Source organism: Pseudopipra pipra, chromosome 6 (genome assembly GCF_036250125.1).
Source record: "Pseudopipra pipra isolate bDixPip1 chromosome 6, bDixPip1.hap1, whole genome shotgun sequence".
In the NCBI taxonomy this organism is placed as follows: Eukaryota; Metazoa; Chordata; class Aves; order Passeriformes; family Pipridae; genus Pseudopipra; species Pseudopipra pipra.
This window is the reverse complement of record NC_087554.1, coordinates 8617030-8640646: the sequence shown is the minus strand read 5'-3', so window position 1 is coordinate 8640646 and position 23617 is coordinate 8617030. Positions and strand designations below refer to the sequence as shown.

The 23617-nt window shown below is 38.2% G+C and overlaps 1 protein-coding gene across 4 annotated transcripts in view; it reads right to left on the bottom strand.

The window, feature by feature from the left end:
* Positions 1 to 23617, bottom strand: part of HIPK3 (homeodomain interacting protein kinase 3) — a 72715-nt gene that overhangs the window by 21061 nt on the left and 28037 nt on the right. For all 4 annotated transcript variants that reach the window (XM_064657237.1, XM_064657240.1, XM_064657238.1 and 1 more), the window contains exon 3: positions 2587 to 2710. In XM_064657237.1, the coding sequence (XP_064513307.1) occupies positions 2587 to 2710 (124 nt within the window). The remainder of the gene's footprint in view (positions 1 to 2586; positions 2711 to 23617) is intronic.

Sequence of the window (23617 nt, the reverse complement as noted above, 5' to 3'; positions counted from 1 at the left end):
TTTTTAATGAGTATTAAAACTCAGAAGGCACAGCTATTTTCCCCTGGGAAGTACAGCTGTTACTGGTGCTAATCACAAATGAATACAAGAACTAAGAGCTCCCTTTCCAGGGCTAGCGTGACACAGGTTGCCAGGGTTGCCACATAGCAGGAGGACGGGGGGGAAATGCAACACAAAGCCCCTGCCTGTTCATTTACTCAGTGACACACACCATGTAGCAGGAGGAAAGGAATTTCCTTGGAAGCCATCTCCTAGTGCTGCTGTACTCACGTATTCTGAGAAAAAGCCTGAATCAAATTTCTCCAAAGCAAGTTTTGCAGACGTGCTGGAGCACGATGAGAAGCCTGGCTAAAGTAAGGTAATTCCAGCTGGTGCAGAGCAGGTTACAGCCCCTCTTCCTCTATGACTTCTCCAACACAAGGGTCAGACTAGTTGCTAGGTGAGTTATTAACTGATTCTTCCAGCAAACTTGAATGATATGCCACTCTTTAACTAAATGTCTTTTAATCTTTTAATTCACTTGTAAAGCAAACAGAAAGTCTTACGAGCATTAAGATTCCCCACTAATCCACGCAGTCCTTTGCATGAAGCACAGCACCTTGGAAGGTGCCTGGAATTGGTGACAATGCTGTTAACTTGCACTGCCCAACAGGATCTAGAGGTTGAGCCATGACAAGAAACAAGTGACAGGAGTTCACTGTCATAAGGACCTGTCCCTCTAAAACTGAGCCAAGAGGAGCCAAGGAGCACTATAAGGCAGGCACTCTGTGCTCTGTACTAAACTGCCTTCACCTGCCTGGGTTTTGTACATGACAACATGGCTGTGGTGCAGTGGGGTAAGAAAGGGCTTTTCTTTTCAAATGAGACCCCATATTGTTCTGAAAAAACATCCTGAGAGTCATGAGACCGAGCTTTACGCTGTTACTGCTCCCTGCACCAAAGTCAGAGGCTCAAAGCTACGTCAGCCTGTTGGCACATGTTAATTAATAATCTGGGCTGCTGCCATCATGACAAATCACAAGTTAATTTGAGGAAAGAATTGTGACAGAGGCAGCATTTTCCACACTCAAACCCCCAACTTCACCACAAGTGACTGAAGATGTGGTGCAAAGCAGCATTCCACATCCAGAAGCAGCACCTATGTGTGTGATCCTGATCAGAAGACCATGAACTGGGCCTACCCACAGCAGCATCCCTTTTAATAGCTATTTACAGCAGTACGGGGTTCAAAAGTGGAAATAACCCTGGAAATTACATATTTTGCATCTTTGTTTTCTTTTTTTTTTCCCTAATTAAAGTTCAGATCTCCTACAGGTTTTTTCAAAATAAGAAGTAAATAAATTTGCCAAATTCTTGAAAATTTTTGAGACAGTATTGCAGATTCTTTCCAAAAAAAAAAAAAAAAAAAGCCTTCACTTTATCCTTAGAAATTTATGGTTGTTAGATGTTTCCTCTTTCATCTTCCATTTTAACAGCAACACTCTGCAAAAAAAGTCTAAATGCTTCAAAGTATCAACCCGAGTTCCCCTCATAGCTCACTTCCTACACATGAAATGCTGCACTTTGGGTAAATTAAGTAAACTGAACTACAAAACATTACCAAAATCAACTCAAAATTAATATATGCCCTGACAGTGGTTTTAACAAACAAATTTCTAGAAAAGTAAGTCTGATCTGTAAGCACAGGGAGTGAAAAGTCCACTACATGATCAGGACTTGAACGACCTAAACAACATGCTGGAGGGGACTGCCCCTAAACTCAGTGTTGAATCAAAGCTGTAGAACTTAGCAAGAAGCCAGTGCTGTTACTTCTGGGGTTTTCAGGAGATTTCTTCACTTTCCAAGTTCAAAACCAGGTGGGGATAGTCAGGATGCTGATTACATTCCTTCCAAATTTCACATTAGGCTAGAAAATTATAGACTTCTCTAAGTGTTTAAAATAGAAAATGTTCTACATCTTTCGTAAGAAACAACGTGGGGTGTTTTTAAGTCAGCTCACTAATGCTGGTGGTGTCAGCAGCTGAAAACTCCAGCAAAGCAAAGGCACAGCTTCAACAGCTCCAAGCTCTACCACTGCATATCTGCATTATTATTGCGACAGTTGATTCTCGTTCCTCATGAAGTGCAGGCTCTCTCAAATCTTTGAGCTCTGCTGGATTTCCAGAAAGCATCAGAAAGTATTCAGAAGACAATTAATCCTGACATCTGAATAGACATTCCAGAGTCAGCCCCGTTCATTATGGCCATGGCAAGTGAAAGAGAGATGATAAAGCGATGATGGTGGTCGCAAACTTTGGTTTCCATCAGAAAAAAAGCAACTTCAATACCAACATCTATTTTGTAAGATGGAAGGAGGAGGGCAAATTGAAATTTAATTCGAAAAAGCAGCACAACAGACAGTCTGGGTTAGAAACATGATTTATGTTTCTAGGACAGTCAATAAGACTAAATTAAAAGCGATAAACAGACTTGAAGAAATGCTACATAATAGGGGATATTATTAACATTCACAATTCTGGATTTTGTAATCTGAAATCCTTAAAGTTGCAGAAAGTACGTATATGCTTGTGAAATTTATTCTACTACCTGGTCATATTCCAGTGCTCCTGGGTACAGTGGCCATCCAAGAAACAGCTCTGCAATCACACACCCTAACGACCACATGTCTATGGCTTCACAAAACGGCAATCCCAGTATGATCTCTGGTGCTCTGCAAATTAAACATGGTTACTGAATTTTTTTTCCTTGGGGAAAAAAGGTAATTCAACAATCCAACATGACAACAACAATAACAAAAAAAACCCAAACAACAAAATCTGTTATTTGATAACACAGGCTAATTATTTCAATAAAATCACAGCATCGGAAATTGCATTTTTCTTTAAATAATCTGTGGTAACATTTTGCAGCTCCAAGGTGTTTTTTTCCTACAAGTATCAGTTTGCTATGCACATGAAAATAACTTCTATGCCTGAAAAACAGAATGTCCCTGATTCAACACTTTTCTCTTTCCTCCAGTATATCTCAGATGATTCATCCACTCAATGTTATATGCCTTTAACTACATTCTAAACAAATACAGTCTTTTACATCAAACAAAAAAATCAAACTAAAAGTTTCATCAGAAGATCCACTTCTCACTTCCCAACTGGACAGTACACTTAAAGCTATTTAAAATATCAATTTAATTACATAACTACAAATCCCTTAATGTACTCAAATCAGTTCAATGTGATCAATTTTTAAATTGCTCAAATGAAAACACTGCACTTGCTAAACAGAGCAGGTGTTATTTTTCACCTAAAACAAATGTGAATTATTTAACCAACAGCATCTGAATTTATTTCTGCACTCAAGAACCAGAAAAATTGGTATTGACACAGCTGCTAAAGGGGCTTTTAGCGTTTCTGTTCACGTGAAACCAACTCAAGTATTTCACAAATATCCATTTTCATTGCATTTGTTCATTTAAAACCTTCCCTCCCAGCTCATTCAAGCTATTAACAAGAGGAAAAAGAATTAATTCATATCTGCATTCTAACACAGAAAGACGCCTGGAGACGTAAAGTATTATTTAAATGATCACACTATATAGGGATCTGCTTTTAAAGCACACAATCTGTTGTTAGCTCAGCGTGTCACAGAACAGTAGGAAGGTGGTCAAATCCAACAGGGCAATTCCCATTGCAGCTGGGCAGAACAGGAGCATCCAACTGAACAGGTAACGTGATAAGGAAAAGCTTACAAATCTTATGCTTCAGCACATCCTGGTGTAGTCTACTGACATTCCACATACAAATCAGACTCTCTGATCATAGTGAATTCCTACGTGTCTTATTCTCCTCTAACATTAACCTTTATCAAAATATTCTCTAAATCACTGACGTACCAAATTGGGAGCAAAACCCTATTTTTATGCTACACTGGGATAGAGAAGCTATTTTTTAGCTATACAGCAGACCAAGAGCTGAAGCATCTCCATCCCCTTTCACAAGGGGTAGTTGGTACAAGTTGTGCACAGACATGCTCCAAGCTCCAAGGATGCACATTCACCATCAGGGGAAGGACTCCCAATGCTCTGCCCCATCTCCGACCAGTGAAGCCCTTCAGGCTTCTGCTACAGGGAAAATCCAAGACTTTCCAGAGATAAGTAAGCCTGCAGGACAGGATATTCTGTTAAATATTTATGTACTTTCCATTCATGCCAACACATCAGTTCTTCCCATCCTTGCCACAAACCATTTCAGATGCGATTATATGAAGGATAAATCTTGCTATGCTGGCAGTGAAACTGGAGAGGCTCAGTTTTCCAGTGCCTCCAAAGATGTGATTGCAATAAACTTCTGGGGATCAAACATATGTATTTCTGTAACGTGGGATCATGACACTGCAGTAAGTATTAGCTAGTTTTGTTATCTGAGAAATAAATTCAATATCTGTAGATGCCACAAGAACTAGAAATAGCAACGAGAAACGTCTGCCTTGACCCGCTGGCCGGGTGCCAGTCTGCGTATGGCTGTTACAGACCTCCGCTAAAATACACTTCCTTTTGTTGTCTTATGTTACAGCCCTGAATAGTTAATGAATATACACACACACAGCCTATGGATATAGGGGCTTTAACAAATGCTTCTGCTAAAATAAGCTCTTTAAAACCTCTTACGTTTACTCAATGGTTAATATGTGCGCCGTATAAAAATAGCCGCAGTCGGTCGGTCTGTCGCTCGTCTCTTTGGAGGGACAGCATTGCAAATAATAGAAGGGTAAGGGTGGATACAATGCCAAAAAAAAAAAAAAAAAAAAAGAGAGACAGAATGCTTAGTGCATTTCAAAATACAGTACTCTTTTAGTTTTTCATGGGTACCAAGAAAAGCACTAGTAAGTCTAAGGAAAAGGGATGTATTTCAGGAGAGGCAAGACCTGTGCTCCGCACTTCCCAACACCTGACCTACCACGCAGAAAGGAAGAGGAAATCAATGTGCTACCTGCACCATAACTACAGTACAGTGAACAAAAAACATTTTCAGGCTAACTTGGGGTGAGGAAGATGAAGAGTTGCTGCTCTTTTGGGTTCACTGTGTCCTACCATGTTTCATGTCAGTCCTTAAAATAAGGCAACTCTCTCACAGTACAGGAGAACTGTAACTGAGTTTGATTATGTTTAGATTGGTCTTAACCAGCTCAAACATTTTTGATAAAGGAAAGTTTGTTAATGTCAGGCTCAGAAGCACCTTTTTCTGTTTTCCCTTCTTTTGAACTTCCTGTTAAAATCTACCTGGAGAATTGGGGGAAAAAAGCATTAAAGTGGAGGGAGTCATTCTTCAACTTTTATTTTTAAGATGATCTTTCCACAGCTCTTTTTTCATATAAGAAATATTTTTACACACAGTTTAAAAGGAAGGCATTCCCTTTCCTAACTACAACCAAAGACATCAGAGTGGCAGGAACTCCAGATGTCTCAACATTCACTTTAACATCAGATTACTCAAAAAAAACCAGTGTAACTCAGTACTTCTCTCTCTCAAAACAGCAACACACACACAAAGAGACACTAATGTTTGTTTTTTACTACAGATTACAAGATGTTCAGTGCACCAGAAGCTACCACAGTCTCCAACTTCGTAAATAGCATCTGTTATCCCATATCAAGACATCAATGAGGACAACACCAGAATTTTCTAAACTTCTTAAAGACACCAAATCTTACTTAAATGTACTCAAATTAAAAGCAAGATTTTACAGAGAAAGCATCTATTTCCTTCTTATCAATGTTCATTAAACATTAATTAAAAATATTATCATAAAACTTAATTTATATTACTACACTCAAAAGATTCACATTACTAAGCAAAAATTCCTAGATTAACACATCTGAAATGCTCCTTTCTCACTTTATACAGCACAGTTCAGACTTTTCAATTGTAAATATCTAAAAAGATTAAAGATGTAAATTAATATTTGCTTCAGCTGCTCGTTTGGATAGTCATATTTCTATTTATTACATCACAGACCAGGAATACATATACTATTCTACAAGTTTTTGCAAGCTTACGAGGAAAGAAACCATACAATTTGTTCCATTAAGTTGCTCAAAGACCAGAACATTTCATAAAATAGTTTAGCTTCGGTGTGTTAGCCAGCTAGGAATGAAGCAACAAAATAAACAAATTTGAAGATAAATGAAATAGTTCCTTGAAGAAGAATTTAAAACAAACAAACAAACAAACAAACAAAAGAAACCCCAAGCAAGAACTATTAAAAAAAAAAATCAAAACTTTAGCATAGTAACAGAAAATTTCTTCCATCCTTTACACTGGATGAACAAAGAATGAAGAGCAAAAATTACCCATATTGAAAAGGTACATCATGACAAAAACTGTAAGAAGTCCAGCCATTTCAAATGGTAATTACCTAGAAATCGTTGGTTAGAAATCTAATTTAGAACAGAATTTCCACGAAAAAGCTAAAACCCAACAGTTAATGCACGTAATAACAACTGAAGAACGGCATAAAACAATAAAAACAGCAGCTTCCCAGAACCACTCATTTTATGAAAAATTCAGCTGAATGCAGGAATGATTTCTCAAATATGTTCCCACTGAAGGCCCTACCACATAATCGAAGTACATATACCCCCTCACAGATCAAGGAAATGAGAGTAAAGACTGAGCCATTTTTATTCCATTTCTCTTCTGGCAGCATGAGAGGGTCAATGGATCTACTGTCAATCCCTTGCCACTGGTTTATTTACTGACCACCAGGCTGCTGCTCTCCAAAAGAGTGAAGAGTATAGAAGTAGTCACCCTCCCCTCAGGTCTCCCACTCCTTTCAATGCATCTGTGTGAATCCTTTCCAAGAACAAAACCTCTACTCCCCACCCAAACCAACTTCCGTACTAGAAGCTGAAGGCAATGGTGCCAACAAGGAACATGGAGCTACTTCCATTCCCCAGGTGCTACTGCCTACTCTGAAGATGCTGGACATCTGGAATGCTGGCATATCCTTGGCAGTGGCAGCTCTTTCTTAGAGCTTTTGCAGAAAAACTCTTTCCAAACAGGCATATAATCCTTATCAAGCTATTTTAACTCTGCTATTTCGAACAAACTGAGTGACAATTTTAATATTGGTTCTCCAGAAATTTTGGGTTCTATATATTCATATAGTTGAGGGTAAATGGATACAATGCTTCTAACATGAGCATTTTACACAAAATTTATACTCTTCTCATATAAGCCAAACTTTACTACCCCTATTTACTGCTGTTCATGGTCACAATGCCTAACAATTATCTGCTCTGGATACAACACACTGTCATCATTATAATAAATATTAATGTAAGGAAGTCATCAAAAGGGTAAGGGGGTTTTTTTTTTAGTAATGACCTGGTAAAAGTCATGCTATGGAGAACTCAAGTACATGAACCCAATTTGCAAGAGTTAAAGTCAAACCAGATACCAATCTGAGAATAACACTTCTTTCCACCCCACTACCATCACCAGCATAATGCAAGCATGTACTTTCTGAAAGGAATAACCAGAGGGTTGTGGGATGTATAATTCTTTTCTAAACAAAGGAGGTCTAAGAGGAGGAACAGATGTAATGAATAAGTTAATGAGAGATGGTAATGAGCATTCTGATGAGTATTCTCATGTACAATTCAACGACCAATCTTTATCATGAACATGGAGGAATGCAAACCTTTCTACAAGATCTGCAAGAACATAGGAAAGACTCTGGGGTAGAGGGATCCAAATCAAGGTGGCAATACTCCAAAAAAAAAAAAAAAAAAGAACCACAGGCAAGTACAATTCAATAATCTGAAGGATGAAATGGGAAGGAACCGTGTAATGACAAAACCTGGGAATGATGAATGATATAAAGAACAGTTGGTTCTATAGTGCATTCATGATGGTCTTCAGAAGGAATTTCAAATATGCAATTAGATCAACACAACAAGAGGAAGTAGAGCATACATGATGTATAGTAAACCATAGTGAAAATTAATGTACAATAATATTAATTAATTACCTATAAGAATTACTGTTATAAATTAACCAACTTTTCAGTGAAATATCTAGACAACTTTACAGATTACTCGAGAAAAATATTTTACAATTGGGAGCAAAAATAGGATATCAGTACTTATTTTTAAAGGACAAAGACATACCAAAAAATATTATGCCTTATATAAAACTAGTGATATTCCCTCACCTTGAATAGTGTGTGTTCACTTTTGAATTCTGTGTTCAGTTTTGGTCACCCCCATCTGAAAAAGGATACATCAAATAGAAAAGACGCAGAAAAGAACAATATAAATTAAAGACTTCAAGAGACTTGGGTACAAGAAGAAAGCCTGGTTAGAACTATAAAGCTTCTGGAAAGAATGAATGATCAGTAACATTACTCAAATTATATAATAAATAAGGGAAGAGAAGCAGCCAGAAGTTTCTAATGCCCTGCCTCGCTAGAGAAGAGCAAGGAATCCCACTTTGAGATAAAGACTGATGTAATTATAAAAGTGGGGATTTTTTAAACCCAGAATACAATTACCCTTGGAATCATAGGCCACTGCTGATGTAAAAAATATTAAGAGTATTTAAGAATGGATCAGCAGAAAAATATCCACAAGGGCTCTAAGTTATACAGTAAGGTTTGTATCCAAGTAGAATAAAAACAGCCATCAACTGGGTAGAGATGTAAGAAACTTGCATCAGAAGCCACCGATGTGCAAACTTTTGCTATGGTGGGTTTTCGCCAGCAACAAAATTCCAGAACACATAGACCACTGATCTGAAAACATATGTGTATCTCATTTTCTAAATATTAAAATCACTATTACTGCATAAATATAAGACATGCCCAAGCAAACCCATTGACCCAAACTACAGTCTTCTGTACAATATTCTGGTCTCTACAACCTTCTCTGTGGTCAGAATAAGTTTTACTTGTAATGTCATTTTGTCAGAGTAAGAACTATACCAATAAAATTTATAGAAGTCTTTAAAAAAGTTGTGTTACAGATTAAAAAAAAAAAAAGAAATCACTCAAGTGAACTTCTTAAAACACTTTTATATTTGCATTGCCTCTTGCTTTTAAGCCCATTGAGATGTCAGAATGGAGACTGGCAGTGTCATGTGTTAATGTGCATTTGATCCTACAAATTCAAGTGTGGTACACAATGCCAGACAACGAGCCTTGCTCCCTGTCCTTTGAAAGGAATGGTGCTGCAAATCTAAAACGCAAAACTGAATTATAGGTTTACATTCACAATCCTGGCTTTTGCACAGTTTTCCAGGGTTCTTTTAACTCTTCTATGATTAGGTATTAGGAAGAAGGTAACTAGCAAATTCTGATTGGGGAGGGTGTATTTTTTTTAAACTCTAAGAAACTGAAAGTGAAAATTTAAGTGCTCAGGCAGAGCTGGGAAATAAGTTAGGCTGCATAGGGGCATCTGTGTCTTTGAGGTGGCAGGAAAGAATCAATCCCCCCACATACTTTGCAATTTAAAGCTATGTCACCATGTATCACAAAACACAGTGAGAACAAGTATGTTCGGGATGATATGAGAAGTTATTCCCTCCTTCATGATTCCATTCCTCCTTTGAAGGAGTTTGGTGCACTACCAGAGCCTTGCATGGGAAGCGATAGTGAAATCAGAAGGAAAGGCTGAAAATATCTCCTGTAAATCTCTAAGGCCATGGGATTGCTGTGCTGGTGCTCCTAGTGCCACACAAAGGAATTTTCATTTCCTGGTAGGGAAGAACTTCATTTTAGCATAATAAAACATTTCCATAAAACCGTACATGCCAAATAGCTAGAAAAGACCTACTTCACACCACAGACTCCCAGTGAAATATATATATATATATATATATATATATATATATATATATAGTACAAGACTGACATAGAGCTGCCAGTTTAACTTTGAATCCTGATCTGCCTTAGAGATTTAAAAATCTTTATATAGAAAGTGGCCCAAATACGTAACTACTTACAAAAAGAAGCAACCACTGCAAAAAAAAAAAAAAAAAAAAAGAACCATTAGAACACAGGGCTCATAACAGAATAGGGAGAAGAAAATAAAACAAGAAATTAAATGAGACAAATAAATCAATCTTAGGTAATTTCATCAGAGAATACAAAATTACAAACAAACTATCCTAGCACGCTTTCCTGATACCAAAAAAGAATTTTGTTTTGAAAGAGCAAGCACAAATTTTAGCTAATACATCTCCTCTTACCACTTAACATAAATACTAAAGATAATCATTACTTAGTTGCTCCTTTTTGATTTTTTCAGATGAGAATGTTATTTCAGTAGACTCTTTTCCACTTATTCACTCTCTCTGGTGAAATGAAAAATTGATTTTACTAAAATCAGATGTTTATGCTTTTGTCTTTTCATGATTTTGATGCTCCTCAAAAAGACTTACTGATTCATTTATGTACTTGATATGTTAAGCAGTTTTTGAATTATACAAAAATTAAGCAAAACAGACACTGATGTAACAAGAGAATAACAAAAACTGCGTACAGAGAAACTCTTCAGATGCTTTATTGGTAAATAAAGTCTGCTATTTAATACACTTACATTTTGGATAGAAAAGTGTCAACATTTAAAGCACCAAATGAGGTTACTTACCCATAACTGTGTTTTGACAATACCCTTTGTGTACTTGTATGATTTACTCTTAACTGTGAGAACATTCTGCTCTCCTCTGTCCTTGAGAGAGTCAAAGGTTGCAAGAGATGGTCACACAGACATTTCCTCTGCCCTCATCTGCAGCAAGAAACATCTAGGAGGACCTGGACACTGCAGTTTGCAGTCAGATTAACTTTCTGAGCTGAATTAACAGCCTACACATCTAATTTAATGAGATGGTCTCTGTCACAGTGTGCTGTTCCTGACATGCCTCCTATATGCTACAAACACCTTCGGTGTTTCTTCCCTTGCCATCTTTTCTTTCTTTTTATTGGGGCATGACAAGGGGAAGGATGGGAAGGGAAAAGAAGCAATCTCCAGAAAACAAAAACATCTAAAATCTTGTACAATAATTTTGTACAAAACAAAACCTCAAGATGAGCTGGTGAAGGGTCCAAATTATTTTTGAGAAAACCTGACTGGAAATGATCTTGCTTAGAATGGTGATCGAAGGCAGGGCAAGCACAAGTAACTGTGGAAGACCAAGCAGGGGGGCTGGTGGCAACCACAAACTGAGCTCCCCTAGAGGAGAGGATCTAACACCAGCAACCATTCCCAGCTCTGAAGGAGCACAAGAGAACAGTGAGAACAGCACAGTGTGGGACGTTTCAAGGCTTCACAAATCAGACATGTTAGAACTTAATTCCCCCCTCACCCTTTATTTTGTTATTGTTGATTCTTTGGCAATAACAACTTCTAACTCTAGAAGGGGCTGCATGGACTTGCAGTGCCCAAACACATCAGCTGAAGAACAGGTAGGGGGTTTCTGCAAAAGGGTAAGAAGCATGGCAGTATTTTCTTGTAGCATCCTTGTCGAGAATGACAAGACATTGTAAGTCAGTTTTGCGCAAAGGTTTTTTGTGCTTTAGCTCTTGATGCCAACAGTCCTACATCTGGACTGAGGTACAAAGTCATGGTGGTCCTAAAGAAGCAAGCAGACAGATCCCACCAGAAAAACCTCACCAAACACAAGGCAATGGGAAGAGGTATTAATCTAAAATGACTGATTAGCATGAGGGTCCCTCTTGTTGGTACGGTTCAGGTAAAACACCAGAGAACTCAAGGATATTGCTGTTACATCAAAAATCAAGTGACTCATAAAATATTACTTTAACTATCTATTAAGGGGAAAAAAAAAACAAAAACAAAACCCAAACAAAACAAACCAAGATCAAAGTCTACCCTGAAGACACAAAGCAATATTTCTTCCATTCTGCAGCAACACTTGCGAAAGACGTCGCCCTCCAACACGGAGCAACGACACACCCGCCTGCTGCAGGTCTGCAGCTCAGCCCAAGGGTTTGATAAACCCCCAAGGGTTTGATAAACCATGGAATTATTGAAACTATCTGAAATAATTCTCTAGCATGCAGCTGCTGTACGACAGCTCTCCAGTGCACACTGTGCTGGAAATGAACGCACCATACAGATACTCGAGAAGGTAAGAAAATCTGCTCACATCCTCGTTTCTTTAAACTGCTGAGCCATGCCCATCTGGATGATGCTAAGTGATATTCTGAGGAAATTTTGCAGCTCAGGCTGATAAATTTTGACTTAAAATTATGTTGTTTGAATTATAGAAAGCTCATCAAAATTCAACACAACTGTTTCTAAACAGGCAGAGCAATGTCATGTCATTCCTCTGCCTCAGACCTTCAGATCATTCTGTTTTCATACAAACTACCATGTTTTTCTTATTTACCTTCCCAACAATGTTCTATACAATAGTAGAATAAGACTTTCACAGTCTATTATTCTGACTTGTAGCCTGAAGGTTATTCACCATGACACAATCCTGTCCTCAAATTAAAAATCTGTCAGAAGAAAAAATAAAAAAAATTTAAAAAGAATTTGTAATCTTAGAAAAATGTCTGTATTTTCATTACAGATAATTTATGTAGCGATACTAGATTTAAAAAAAAAAATTGTCAAATCAAGAATCAAACATTAACAGCACGACATCAAGATAAATAAGAGCGTAGGCTTGTTAAAGTTGTTTAATTTTAAAAGACAAACGTGCAAAAGACTTCTAGGAGAAACTGATATTCTAAAAAAATTGTATCCTATTAACAGCAACGGGTGAGCACTTGAAAGTCAAATATTAATTAGTAGTGCATTGGTTATTATAAATATTAAATTATTATTTAATATAAATATTAAATTATCAATTAATATAAATATTAAAGTAAAAAGCATATACAATTTAAAAAGTAGAGTTCAGCAAAATGTCATGTATTGATGCCACAGCTTCACATAGGAGATTCATGTCCCTTCACTAAACAAATGGAACACCAGAATCCATTTCTCTTTGGATATTCCCCCACATAAAGTGTTATGTGGATACTTAATACCTATGTCAGCTGTTAAATTTAAAACAAAAAACTGAAAAAAAACCAGAAACATTACAAGAAAGTTATTATGGAAAACCTGCAGATCAGCTACTGGGGCAGATGAGTTAACATACATGGCATTAAATCTGCTTTCTTAAAGTTACACTAGTAGAGACTTTGTGGCTAATAAGAATATTTTTAAACACTTCTGGTTTCTAAGTGCACTGCTGGATTCATACCCTACAGATATATGCATGGCTCAGTGTTCTGTGAGGATCTGTTGCTTCCACAGAACAATGCAGAAAAATAAACCCAACACAGAGTACACAGCAACATTTAATAACCTTAAGTAGTAATTTATGATGCTCTGGCAAGTGAACCCACTGGCTGACTTAGCGAGTTTTTCCCATACATATTTCTATGATTAGACCCCTGGTGTAAATATGACACCACCAGAAAAAGTCACATCCTTACCCACAGCTCAGTGATCCCAACTAACATGGGGGAATACAACAGAGCCTGAGCTCTGGGGCACTACGGAAAATCAGCTGTTAATGTTCTGACAAAACCAAGACAAATTACATTAGAAAATTTAAAAGGCTACTGTTTTTCCTCCCTGATGAATTAAGGCTATGGACTGCTTCCGAGGAAAAGTACACAAGTCTATTTTGGTAGGTCAGACTGCAAGACTTCAGCCTTCCAGCGTGTCCCAACACCTGCTGGCCACAACACCAGAGTCTGCTCAAAGAATCTGTATGCAATGGTACCTTTAAGTGTTTCATCCCAGCCATGAATCCCACCAGTACCAGGCTGCTCGTTTTTCCCTTTTACTGGTCTCCTTAGGTGCTTTTTCCTCTCTGCTTTTTCCCTATCTTTCCTTCCCTGGATTCCCACTTTAGTTTATTTGTCCTTTCCTGTTGAAAGGAGAGCCTGTCTATTCTTAGAAGAGTTTTGGGTCCTAAAATAAACTGCTTAACTATGTATCTATTACATTCAGATTGATGTCATATCAGACCCTGACAACATGCTACAACAGGAATGCAACTACAGCAAAGAACCCCAGCATTTCTGCAAGCCCTGCTTTGCAAAGGTTTTTGAAGTCAAAGTACATACAAGAATGTAACACACTCTACCCAAACATTAAAACATAGGGTAGGGATTTTTCCATCTATTCTTCTCGCTACATAAATGTTGATATCATTTTTCAAGCAGTTCTTGCCTGGTATCTAATAGTAAAAACCAGACCCTCTACCACCACACTAAAGAGGAGAAATCAGGGTAACCAGATTACACTGGGAATTCTTAAAATTCTGCTGTCAGCAAATTAAAGTTAAAAACAGGTAGTGCGGTTTAAAGGAAAAAGATAAAAATGGGATCTAGATAATAACTGGATAATAATGGGAGCCTTTCATCTGAGTGAACCCTTTGAGTCTGGTCCAGGACACTAATAATTGCAAGCAGCTCATTAGTTATGGCTAAAAACTTCATTCTGTTCCCAATATAGACAGACACTCGTGTCAGGAAAAGGCACTTGTTGACAATAATAACAGAAGCAGCAGGGATCAAATTGACGGGGAACTTTCCCCTCATTTACAGAAGAGCTGCTGCTCAAATTGGGCTGTAGCACACTGACTGCTCAGTGCCCTGAGCTGGGGATGTAAACTTTTGTCTCCAAGAGAAAAAGGAAAGGTGAGCTACCTCCACTGACCTCCCTTCTCAACATACAGAGAAAGAATCATACAGAATTTCACAAGGCTCTGTTGGCAAAGCGTGAGGGACAACAAACATTTCCTGAACTTTAAAAAATAATAGCAGTAGTTACTTCAAGAACACAACTGTCATTTCATTTGAACCATTAAAGAAGGAATTAATATAATATCAATAAAGATTATGAAGCACTCTCAAATATGTCCTAAACTGAGAATTGAAATACACACCACATAAAGCCCATAATCCATCTAAGTACCATACTGTGCCAAGGAGATATTCTAGTTGCAACGTTCAAATGACTTGCACCAAAATGCAAAACCAAAACATGCCAACTAAAAATTTATTTTGAATAAACAGATAAAAAAAAATTGCAAAAACAAATCATTGTGGAGTTGGACTATTCTGCATGTGACACAAGCTGTGGCCAAACCCTGAACACTGCCCTAAAGGCCACGGCATTACAGGAGTCTGCAGAGTAGGAGTATTTACTGGGAACTCCCGCTCCTTGAAAAGATGAAAATTGAAGTCCAGCTAACAAATCTCCCCTAAAAACATATCTGTGATTTCCTTGGAGATGTGGAGAATTCACACGTTTTGTTTCCAGCACATATGAATTTTCCAAGGGGAAAAAAAAAATCCTCAAATCAAAGCGTTACCTTTTCTTAGTCCCAGGAACTATTTTTAGGTTATGCTGTCACACCACAAACTGATAGGACAAACTTTCAAAGGCCAGCCTGGCATTATGTCATCACTTTTTAGTAAGGCTCCCAGAACTGCTCTTGCTATGTCTTTGCTAACAGACTTAATATTTCCTTTTGAGTCAAGTTCATTAAGTTTTCTGGAAGTTTTACATTGTGCCTTTCACTTTTAAGAAGAAGTCAACCTAGGAACATAAGTGGGTAACGTGCATATGATAAAACTGGGAGGAAAAAAGAATAAATCTCTTATTGAAAGAAAAAAAAACACCTCCCAAAAGCAGCCCACCATGGCCCAGTTTCAGCAATATCCTGAGTTTGCTGTTTGCAAACTGAACAGTCCCTAAACACACACACACACACACACACACTTCGAGTGGTGGGGGAAATCTTTGCAGTTTTCTTCTATTTTAATGAAGTTCCTATAGATCTTTTGGGTCACTGATATTTACCAAAGAGTGTAGGTGAAATCAGACAGGATCCTTATCATCAGCTCAGTGGGATTTTTGTGTGACATGCATTTCCTCACAGTAAGTTTTCTACATGTCTTCCTTGTGAAATCATGATTTTAAGATTGACAGCAGTAAAGACTATTGACTAATATATGAATAAGAAATTAAATTATCCATGAAAACGGTAGCATAAACTATCACAGGCAGGGCAATATACTTAAAGAAATCCTTGGCAGTAATCCCACTGCCAAGACAGACTTACAGATTTGTTTGGAATTACCCAGGAAGAACTGCAGTCAATCAGCCTCCAACAAGGCTCTCTAAACAACATATACATTAATGATGATGCTGGGACGTGAGCAGCAAAATTATCCATTATCAAACAGTTGCCGAGATGCTGGAATACTTGAAGTCTTATACAGAAATAGCCTCTTGAGAATAAATAGTTGGAAACAAGAACACTACCAGATCTACATCAAATTCAAAATAGAAGAGACTTGGAAGCCAGTAACATAACCTTATGAGGAAGAGTCCATTAGAGCATAATGATAAATACAAGTACTTTCATTAGTCATTTCAGAACTAGACAAACTTTTTTTTATTATTATTTTCTGGCTCTGACGCTGCAAATGCCCTTAGGCAAATCCTCTTGTATTATGCTTTAAGTTTACAAGTTTTTTTAAACATAAATTATAACTGAAAATAACCAGCCAAGAAAGGCACAAAATCCAGCAGACATTCAAAAAATCCCAAAAGTTGCATTTTTAAAATAACTTTTAATCTGAAGATAAAAATCACTGTAGTCTACAAAAAGTATGTCACTGACTTATTAAGGTATGGTACTGTGAGTACCTAAAGACAAAAAGCTGCCTTGGTGAAGTACCAAGGAAACAGGTCTTTACCCCAGAGACCTAAAGCAACTGTCTTTTGAAATAAAAGGTAAGATGGTCCTGTTTCAAAACAGAGATTGTTACATTCTGCTACCATTTTATATTCTCCAAGGATGGTCAGTGTAGTAGTACACTGTTCACTGTAGGGCTTATTGAGCACCACGTAGCAATAAAGTGCATTACTGTTACTAAGTTTTCTCCCAAAGGTGGTTACAATTCCATAGACTAACTAGTGTACATTCTTCCAAGCTATACCTGTAACAGTGGAACACATTTATGGAGCAGCAGTAGTTAAACCTGATGTCTATCTAGTGATCTATAATACTACAGGTGTGAAGGTTTCTCAAAGATGCCAGACCTGTTTCTAAATCGTTTCTATTATTTTAAGCATGACAAAAATAGACTTAATCGCATATCCCTGATTTCAGTTTAAATTCATATGAACTGTGGCACGTGAACAGGTTGCCACTCACTTGATTCCATCATCTTTCCAACCTCAAAGCAGCATGGTAAACCATCAGGAACATTAACCAACCAACCTAACAGGCATCATCAGATTTTATCTGCCAAGATCAGGGGGAGGGGGTGTTCAACTTTGAATTATTACAGTTTCATTGGGGGGAAAAAGTAAAAAACAACCCTACAATCAGCCTCAAACGTCTGAAACAAAACACTTGTGCTCAAATGTCTTACATCTGGAGGGGTTAAGGACTCTATAGCAGCACCCTTCAATAAAGAATGGCATGGCAATCTTAACAAGGCACACTGTTACCAAATTCAAGAGGACTACCCAAGATAGGCTTCGTTGGACAGAATAAGCACATACCTCACCATGTTGTGTATTTCTTATCCCTCACTGGTGCCAGTATACCCACTGAAATGAGAGACAAGTGAAATCATAGGTTTTTTGTTTCACTGTTGAGCATGGGGAAAAAAAAAGAAGTATGTTAAAAATCTATGAATTGAGAGATTGAAGTTACAACAGGAGTTAACTGAAGTAAGTCATCATACATTTAAGCAGTTTTCTTCCTTCTGGGTGTTGAACCAATGCCTCTACCCCTGGAGGGGGAAGAGGAATGGAGCTGAACTGCGTCCAGAGGATCTCTAGGGTGAAAACTGACCCCTGGGCAGCCCCACTTATCAGCCAGATAAAACAGAGCACCGGCTTCATAAACTTCTCCAAATCATCAGCATGCCTCAATGCAAGCTTGCTATGATTTAAAAGAGGTGCATAAATGCAAGTGTAATTACAATTGTCATCCTTTTGGTATCTTCTAAACAGTAAACAGGAACAAGCAAAAACCAGCTGATGAAGTCAGTGCTTACACATATCAACACAGCTTTAGATAAGAATGTTCTGAAATAAATACCACCCAAAGCCACTGCATGTGCCACTGCTTCAGTAAGGGGTTATTGCTGTGTCATAACTGTGTCAAAAAAAGATATCACAAAAATATCGAGGCAATGTTTACAAGTTGGGTGATTACTTTAAAGGTAATTATTTAGCTACAACACATGACCCTTATTTCCCTATGAAAGGCTCTCTACTTAACTGGATTAACACACTATTGATAGCTAAATTCCACTGCCGGAGGCTACTGTCAAGTCATCATTTCCAGAACAAACCTATAAGCTATTTTCTTTATCCTGTGTGCAACTATTACAACAAGCTCATCATGAATTTGCTCCCAAAGTGCTCTAAAAAAAAAACTGCTGCAAAGAACATTCAAGAGATGCATGACACAGGATTACCTGTTCTAATGAAATTAGACTGTACATCAGTCACAGGTTGGAAGGCTAAATACATTTTGCAGCCAACCAAGAACCTAATATCTGATTTTTCAACATTGGTGATTTTTTTTTTTAGTTTAAAGACGATTCAATTTTGATGCTGTGAAAATAGACTATCTGAAAATAGAACTGAACTCACAGATGCTTTCTAGGGAAAGCAAATCCAGCTCTGCATTCTCAGCAAATATTTCTCACAAAAACCTTTACATTTTTCTTATCAAAAGCAGCCCTCACAGATATGTAAACCCCATTTCTCCACCCCACTCCTTAACACAAGTGATACACAGAAGATTTCACATGGAGAAGTCAGCTAGGAGAGAACAGAAGTAACCTGCCTCAAAAAAACCTTTCCTGCACGAACATGCACTCAGGGTAATGCCACTGGAGAAGACACCCCATCGTGCACTGCCCACCTTTGTGGAGCCCTCCCATTTCTGCAGGATGGTAATGCAGAGGTAGAACAAGGAAGAGGAATTCCTGACCCCTCTGTTTTCATGGAATCATCAAGAACCGTGTCAATACAAGCATTACCCCCTTGTTTTATCTCATTCCCATTTGTAGCATCCAACTAAAATCAGAAAGAAACTGAAAAAAAAAAAAACAAAACCTGAAAGCGGAGTCATAGTTTGTTCCTACTGTACTTCACATAAAGGAAATTTATTTTAAAGTTAGGCTTAGTAACAGGAACAAAAGCAATAAAAAACCCCGACTGGTTCCAAACTGGGCAATTTTGAAGTCTAACTTCCTTCCTCCTCTCCCACCAACACTCTCTGTTTCCTGATGTTGATAATGCCGAGTGGGAGACAGAGCACAGGCCCTCCTAATGAAGGGCCCCAAAATATCCCTATGAAGGGTCAAAGGGGAATAACCAAAAAGGTTAAAGTACACGAGGAACACAACCCAAAGAAAACATTTTTGTTAGGGACAGGACAGGCTGATGTGCTAGGGGCACAAAGGACTCGGAAAACAAGGTACAGTTCCCTCATTCTGTACTGGCAAAAAATGCTACCCTACTGTACTCATCCAGGGCTGCTCGGAAAATTTCATGAGACCATCTTTCCAACACAACTTACCCTATTTTCCTGGGCTCTTGTCTGGCTCAGCAACAGCAGCAGCCAACGATCACATTTCAAAGTGCTGGTCACTCATGCAATAAAATTGTCCGCTGCACCACACGGCAGCTCCCCACACGGACCTTTTCATACAGCAAACACAAAATCTATTTCATAAAACGTAACTGGGCTGGGGAGCTTCACTGCCCAATTTGGCCAGGCCAGAAGTGCATGTCATAAAAAAAAAAAAAAAAAAAAAAAAAAAGGCAAAAAAACCTACCTCTAATGTGTTACCAGACACAAAAGGTCCAACCTACAGAAGCTAGGAGAACATACTAGGAATCACCAACAGAAATGTACCTTTGCTGCTTTGTCTTTGCATAGAGTTTTGCTATCCATCACTAGCACAGGCTGGATACTGACTGGATCTTTGATCATCCAGAGCTGGTTCTATATTCTTCAGAAGGTTATTAGGGGCTCACACGTGTATTTGGCAGCCCTTTGCCTCATCCAGCCTTCTATTGAATGGGTTACGTTTGATATAGGAGAAATAATGAGACTAAGCAAAGGAAGAATCCCCCTTTACAAAGCAAAGTGTATTGTAATGACATCTAGGTCTACTTGAAATACATTTACTGCTTCAGAGAAATGTGTGCCTAATAGTTATTTTTATTATTGTAAGCCCTATCAAAAACGTTACCTCTAAGCATCAAAAACGATACCCCTAATTGTGCAAATTACACAAACCACGTTTCAAAGCACAGCAAAGTTTTCACATTTTTCTTATGCAAGTCACACATGAGCCCAATAAAGGAAAAAAAGAAGAACAAGGCTACTAAAAAAGAAAAAAAAAATTGGAAATTTAGTTTGATTATAAACGAAAAGAACAAAAATTAAAATGTTTTCTTTAAAATCTGGTTTAAATTAGCAGCTAAGTTTGTCAAGGAATAAAAAAGAAAAAACCTGGAAACTTAGTTTGATTATAAAAAGAACAAAAATTAAAATATTTTCTTTAAAATCCAGTTTAACAGCTAAGTTTGACAAAGAATAAAAAAAAGACTGTGTTAAACCACATCACAGATTAATACCCGGGAAACGGGTATTAATCCCTTTCAGCTACCAGTTCTTTAGTAACATGCAACAGTTCATTCAAAGTAAAAAAAAAAATAAAAAAGGTGTAAATAGAATAACTGTTGTACAAGAGATGTAGGAAAAACGGGGAAAAAAAATATATTTTGACTTGCAAAAGAAAATATTCGTAATGGCACATTTTCAGTGACTCCCTTTGCATTCCTACCTCTTTTGCACACTAAAAATTCCACCGTGTCGAGTCGCCCTGAGCCGGACGGAGCGTGGGAAGGGTCCAATTGCGTAAGATGTTCTTAAGGCAGCAAAGCTGGGGCTGCTTAACTGCACATACTTAAATACTCAAAATAATTACCCAGATTAGCCAGCCACTCTCAGAGCAGAGCGTTGCCTACCTGTGGTTCAAACACACCCTCTCCACGAGTGTTCCGTGCTCCAAGGGCTGAGGTGGGAGACGCTGACCCTTGTGTGTTTACCATGACACAGGATAGGACTTTACCACTATTCCTAGGAGATCCACATGCTTCCAAGTGATGGAAGAATTCCTCAAATACAGAACTAATTATGTTGTACCAATAAGGTAAATATGACTCCCACCCAAAAGTTAATGTAAAGGCATAAAGTATTTTCCCTTCGGAGTGGAATAGCAGAAATGTGAACTCCTGAGTACACCTTGCAGTACTGAGAGCCCTAAAGAGGCATCTGCTCAAGCAACTGCAGTTAAAGGACTTGTTTCTTGTTTAGCAGAAATATGTGAAGAATCCCACATGGCAGTATTTCAGATGCCAAGCACCTGAGTGTGTTTTAGAAAAATCTGGGCGAATTTTGATTTTTCAGATATTTACTCATCGGCTCAGACCTACGGAAGTTTGGCACAAAATATTGCATACTAGTTAAAGCAAGTAAGTCATTATAAAATATTTGTTTCTTGAAGGGATGGTAAAAAACCCAACCAAACCACACAACAAAAGAAAAATTAAATACAGCAACGCACTGCTCTGAGGAGGTAGTCCTGTAAATAGAGGTATATACAGCTACAGTTGACATGATTCTTGTCATGCACTCTCTTCCCATCCCCCCATACATTTTTAAGTGGGGATGTCTTGCTTTTGGGGGTTTGTGGCTTTTGGGTTGGTTGGTTTGGTTGCTGGGTGGAGGCTTTTTTGTTTGGATTTGGCTGGGGAGTGAGAGGGTACAGCTGTTTTGTCTTGTGTTTTTAAATAAAGTTCCCTGCCCTGTCTGCAGAGTTTTCTGTTCCTCTTGCAGTGGCGGTGCCAGTCATGAGAAGCAAGCATTGAGCAACGAGCTGGAGAGAGAACTAAAAACATGGATGCTTAGTCAACATCAGGAAATTATTTCCATTTTAGAAGTCAGGAAGCTTTTGACACATTACTCCACAAGTCTTCGTGCCACATCCCGCTGAGGAAGAGAATCTGCTGTCATGCCACACAAATGTAAACAAGCAGATCAACAACCCCTTGGACTTAATTATACTTTGTTGTTGCTGCTTTTTCAGATTTGCACTACTACTCTCCCCAGAGAAGAATGAACAACCCTAGATCTCTGGGTTGTTTTCTATAGCATGCAAAGGCAACAAGCATATAATTTAGTTAGTCCAGAGCACACACCGAGTAGCCAGATGGCTACTGCAAAACAGCAAGGATAATTGCCAGCTTCTTCCTTTTTATCTTGTAGGGATCACTAGTTTGAATCTTCTCTCTACTCTGCAGCTACTCTGCATACTGCTGGTATCAGCACCTTCAGGACTTTGATGTCCTGTCAGATTTGGGTTGAAGTATTTGAAGGTTCAGTGGTACTGGGACAAATGCACACTTTATGTACATTAACCAGTTAGATGAAAAAGCTCACAGGTCAGCTCTGAAATTTTTCCAAAAATCCTGCTAGATTACACCCACCCAGCAACCAATGGATTTCTCATTGCAAGAATTTCTTGCACTACCCATTTCAGAAGTGCCAAGAGCAGCCCACGAAATGTCCCCTCCAACAAGCTGGTCACAGTCCATTTTCAAAACGGGTGTTTTTGCTTGTCCTCACAGCTCCCCACTGGAAAGTTATAGGTGTAACACACACAGAGAAATTTCAGAGATTTGTTTGTAACCATTCTCTAATGAAAAAGACAAAGAAAACATTCAAAGAATCTTTAAGAGGAACTACATGGACACTGTCTTGTGCAGAAGAAAAATTAAGCTACATAACTCTAACTAAAAAACCGCAAAATGAATCCGCTTAGATGACTGCAATTAAACCACAGAATACCTGTACTTTTTGATTTGCTAAACCACACTAGACTGTGTACTGCCTTTCATTTTTGCTTTCACCTCAAAGCCCGTAAGTCACTTGCTTGACAAAATATTATCTTACAAAAGTTCTCTCAAGGCACAGCCACAGAAAAGAAAGCTAAGAAAGGGGAAAAATGTCTGAGAATATAAACTTCTGAAGCAAAGCTAAAATCAAAGCAACAATAGCAAGGGGAAATGAGTTGTTGCATCCAATTCCATACATGCTTCAGACGCATAGGCAACGCAATTCATGACCACACTGGTTCCAGTTCACTTCTGTGCCAAGCAAAGGGACTTGGCACCCACCAGAAACACATGGAAACCCAGAACAAGGACCATGCACAAACTAGGAAATTACAGGTCTCCCGTGTTGGGAGGGGAAACAGCACTAATTACAGGGTAATTAGCTTCTACTAGAAGTTTAATTGTCTCATTAAAGGAGAGGGAAGGGCTGAGGTTACTGTTCTGCATTTGATATTCCTAATTCATATAACAACCATCTTCTTTGAAATGGTTGAATTGATACAGATTCTGTACCTTGGGAGGACACGACCTATATACTCTGGTTAATGAAATGCTTGAGCAGGTACTACACCAGCATTATTT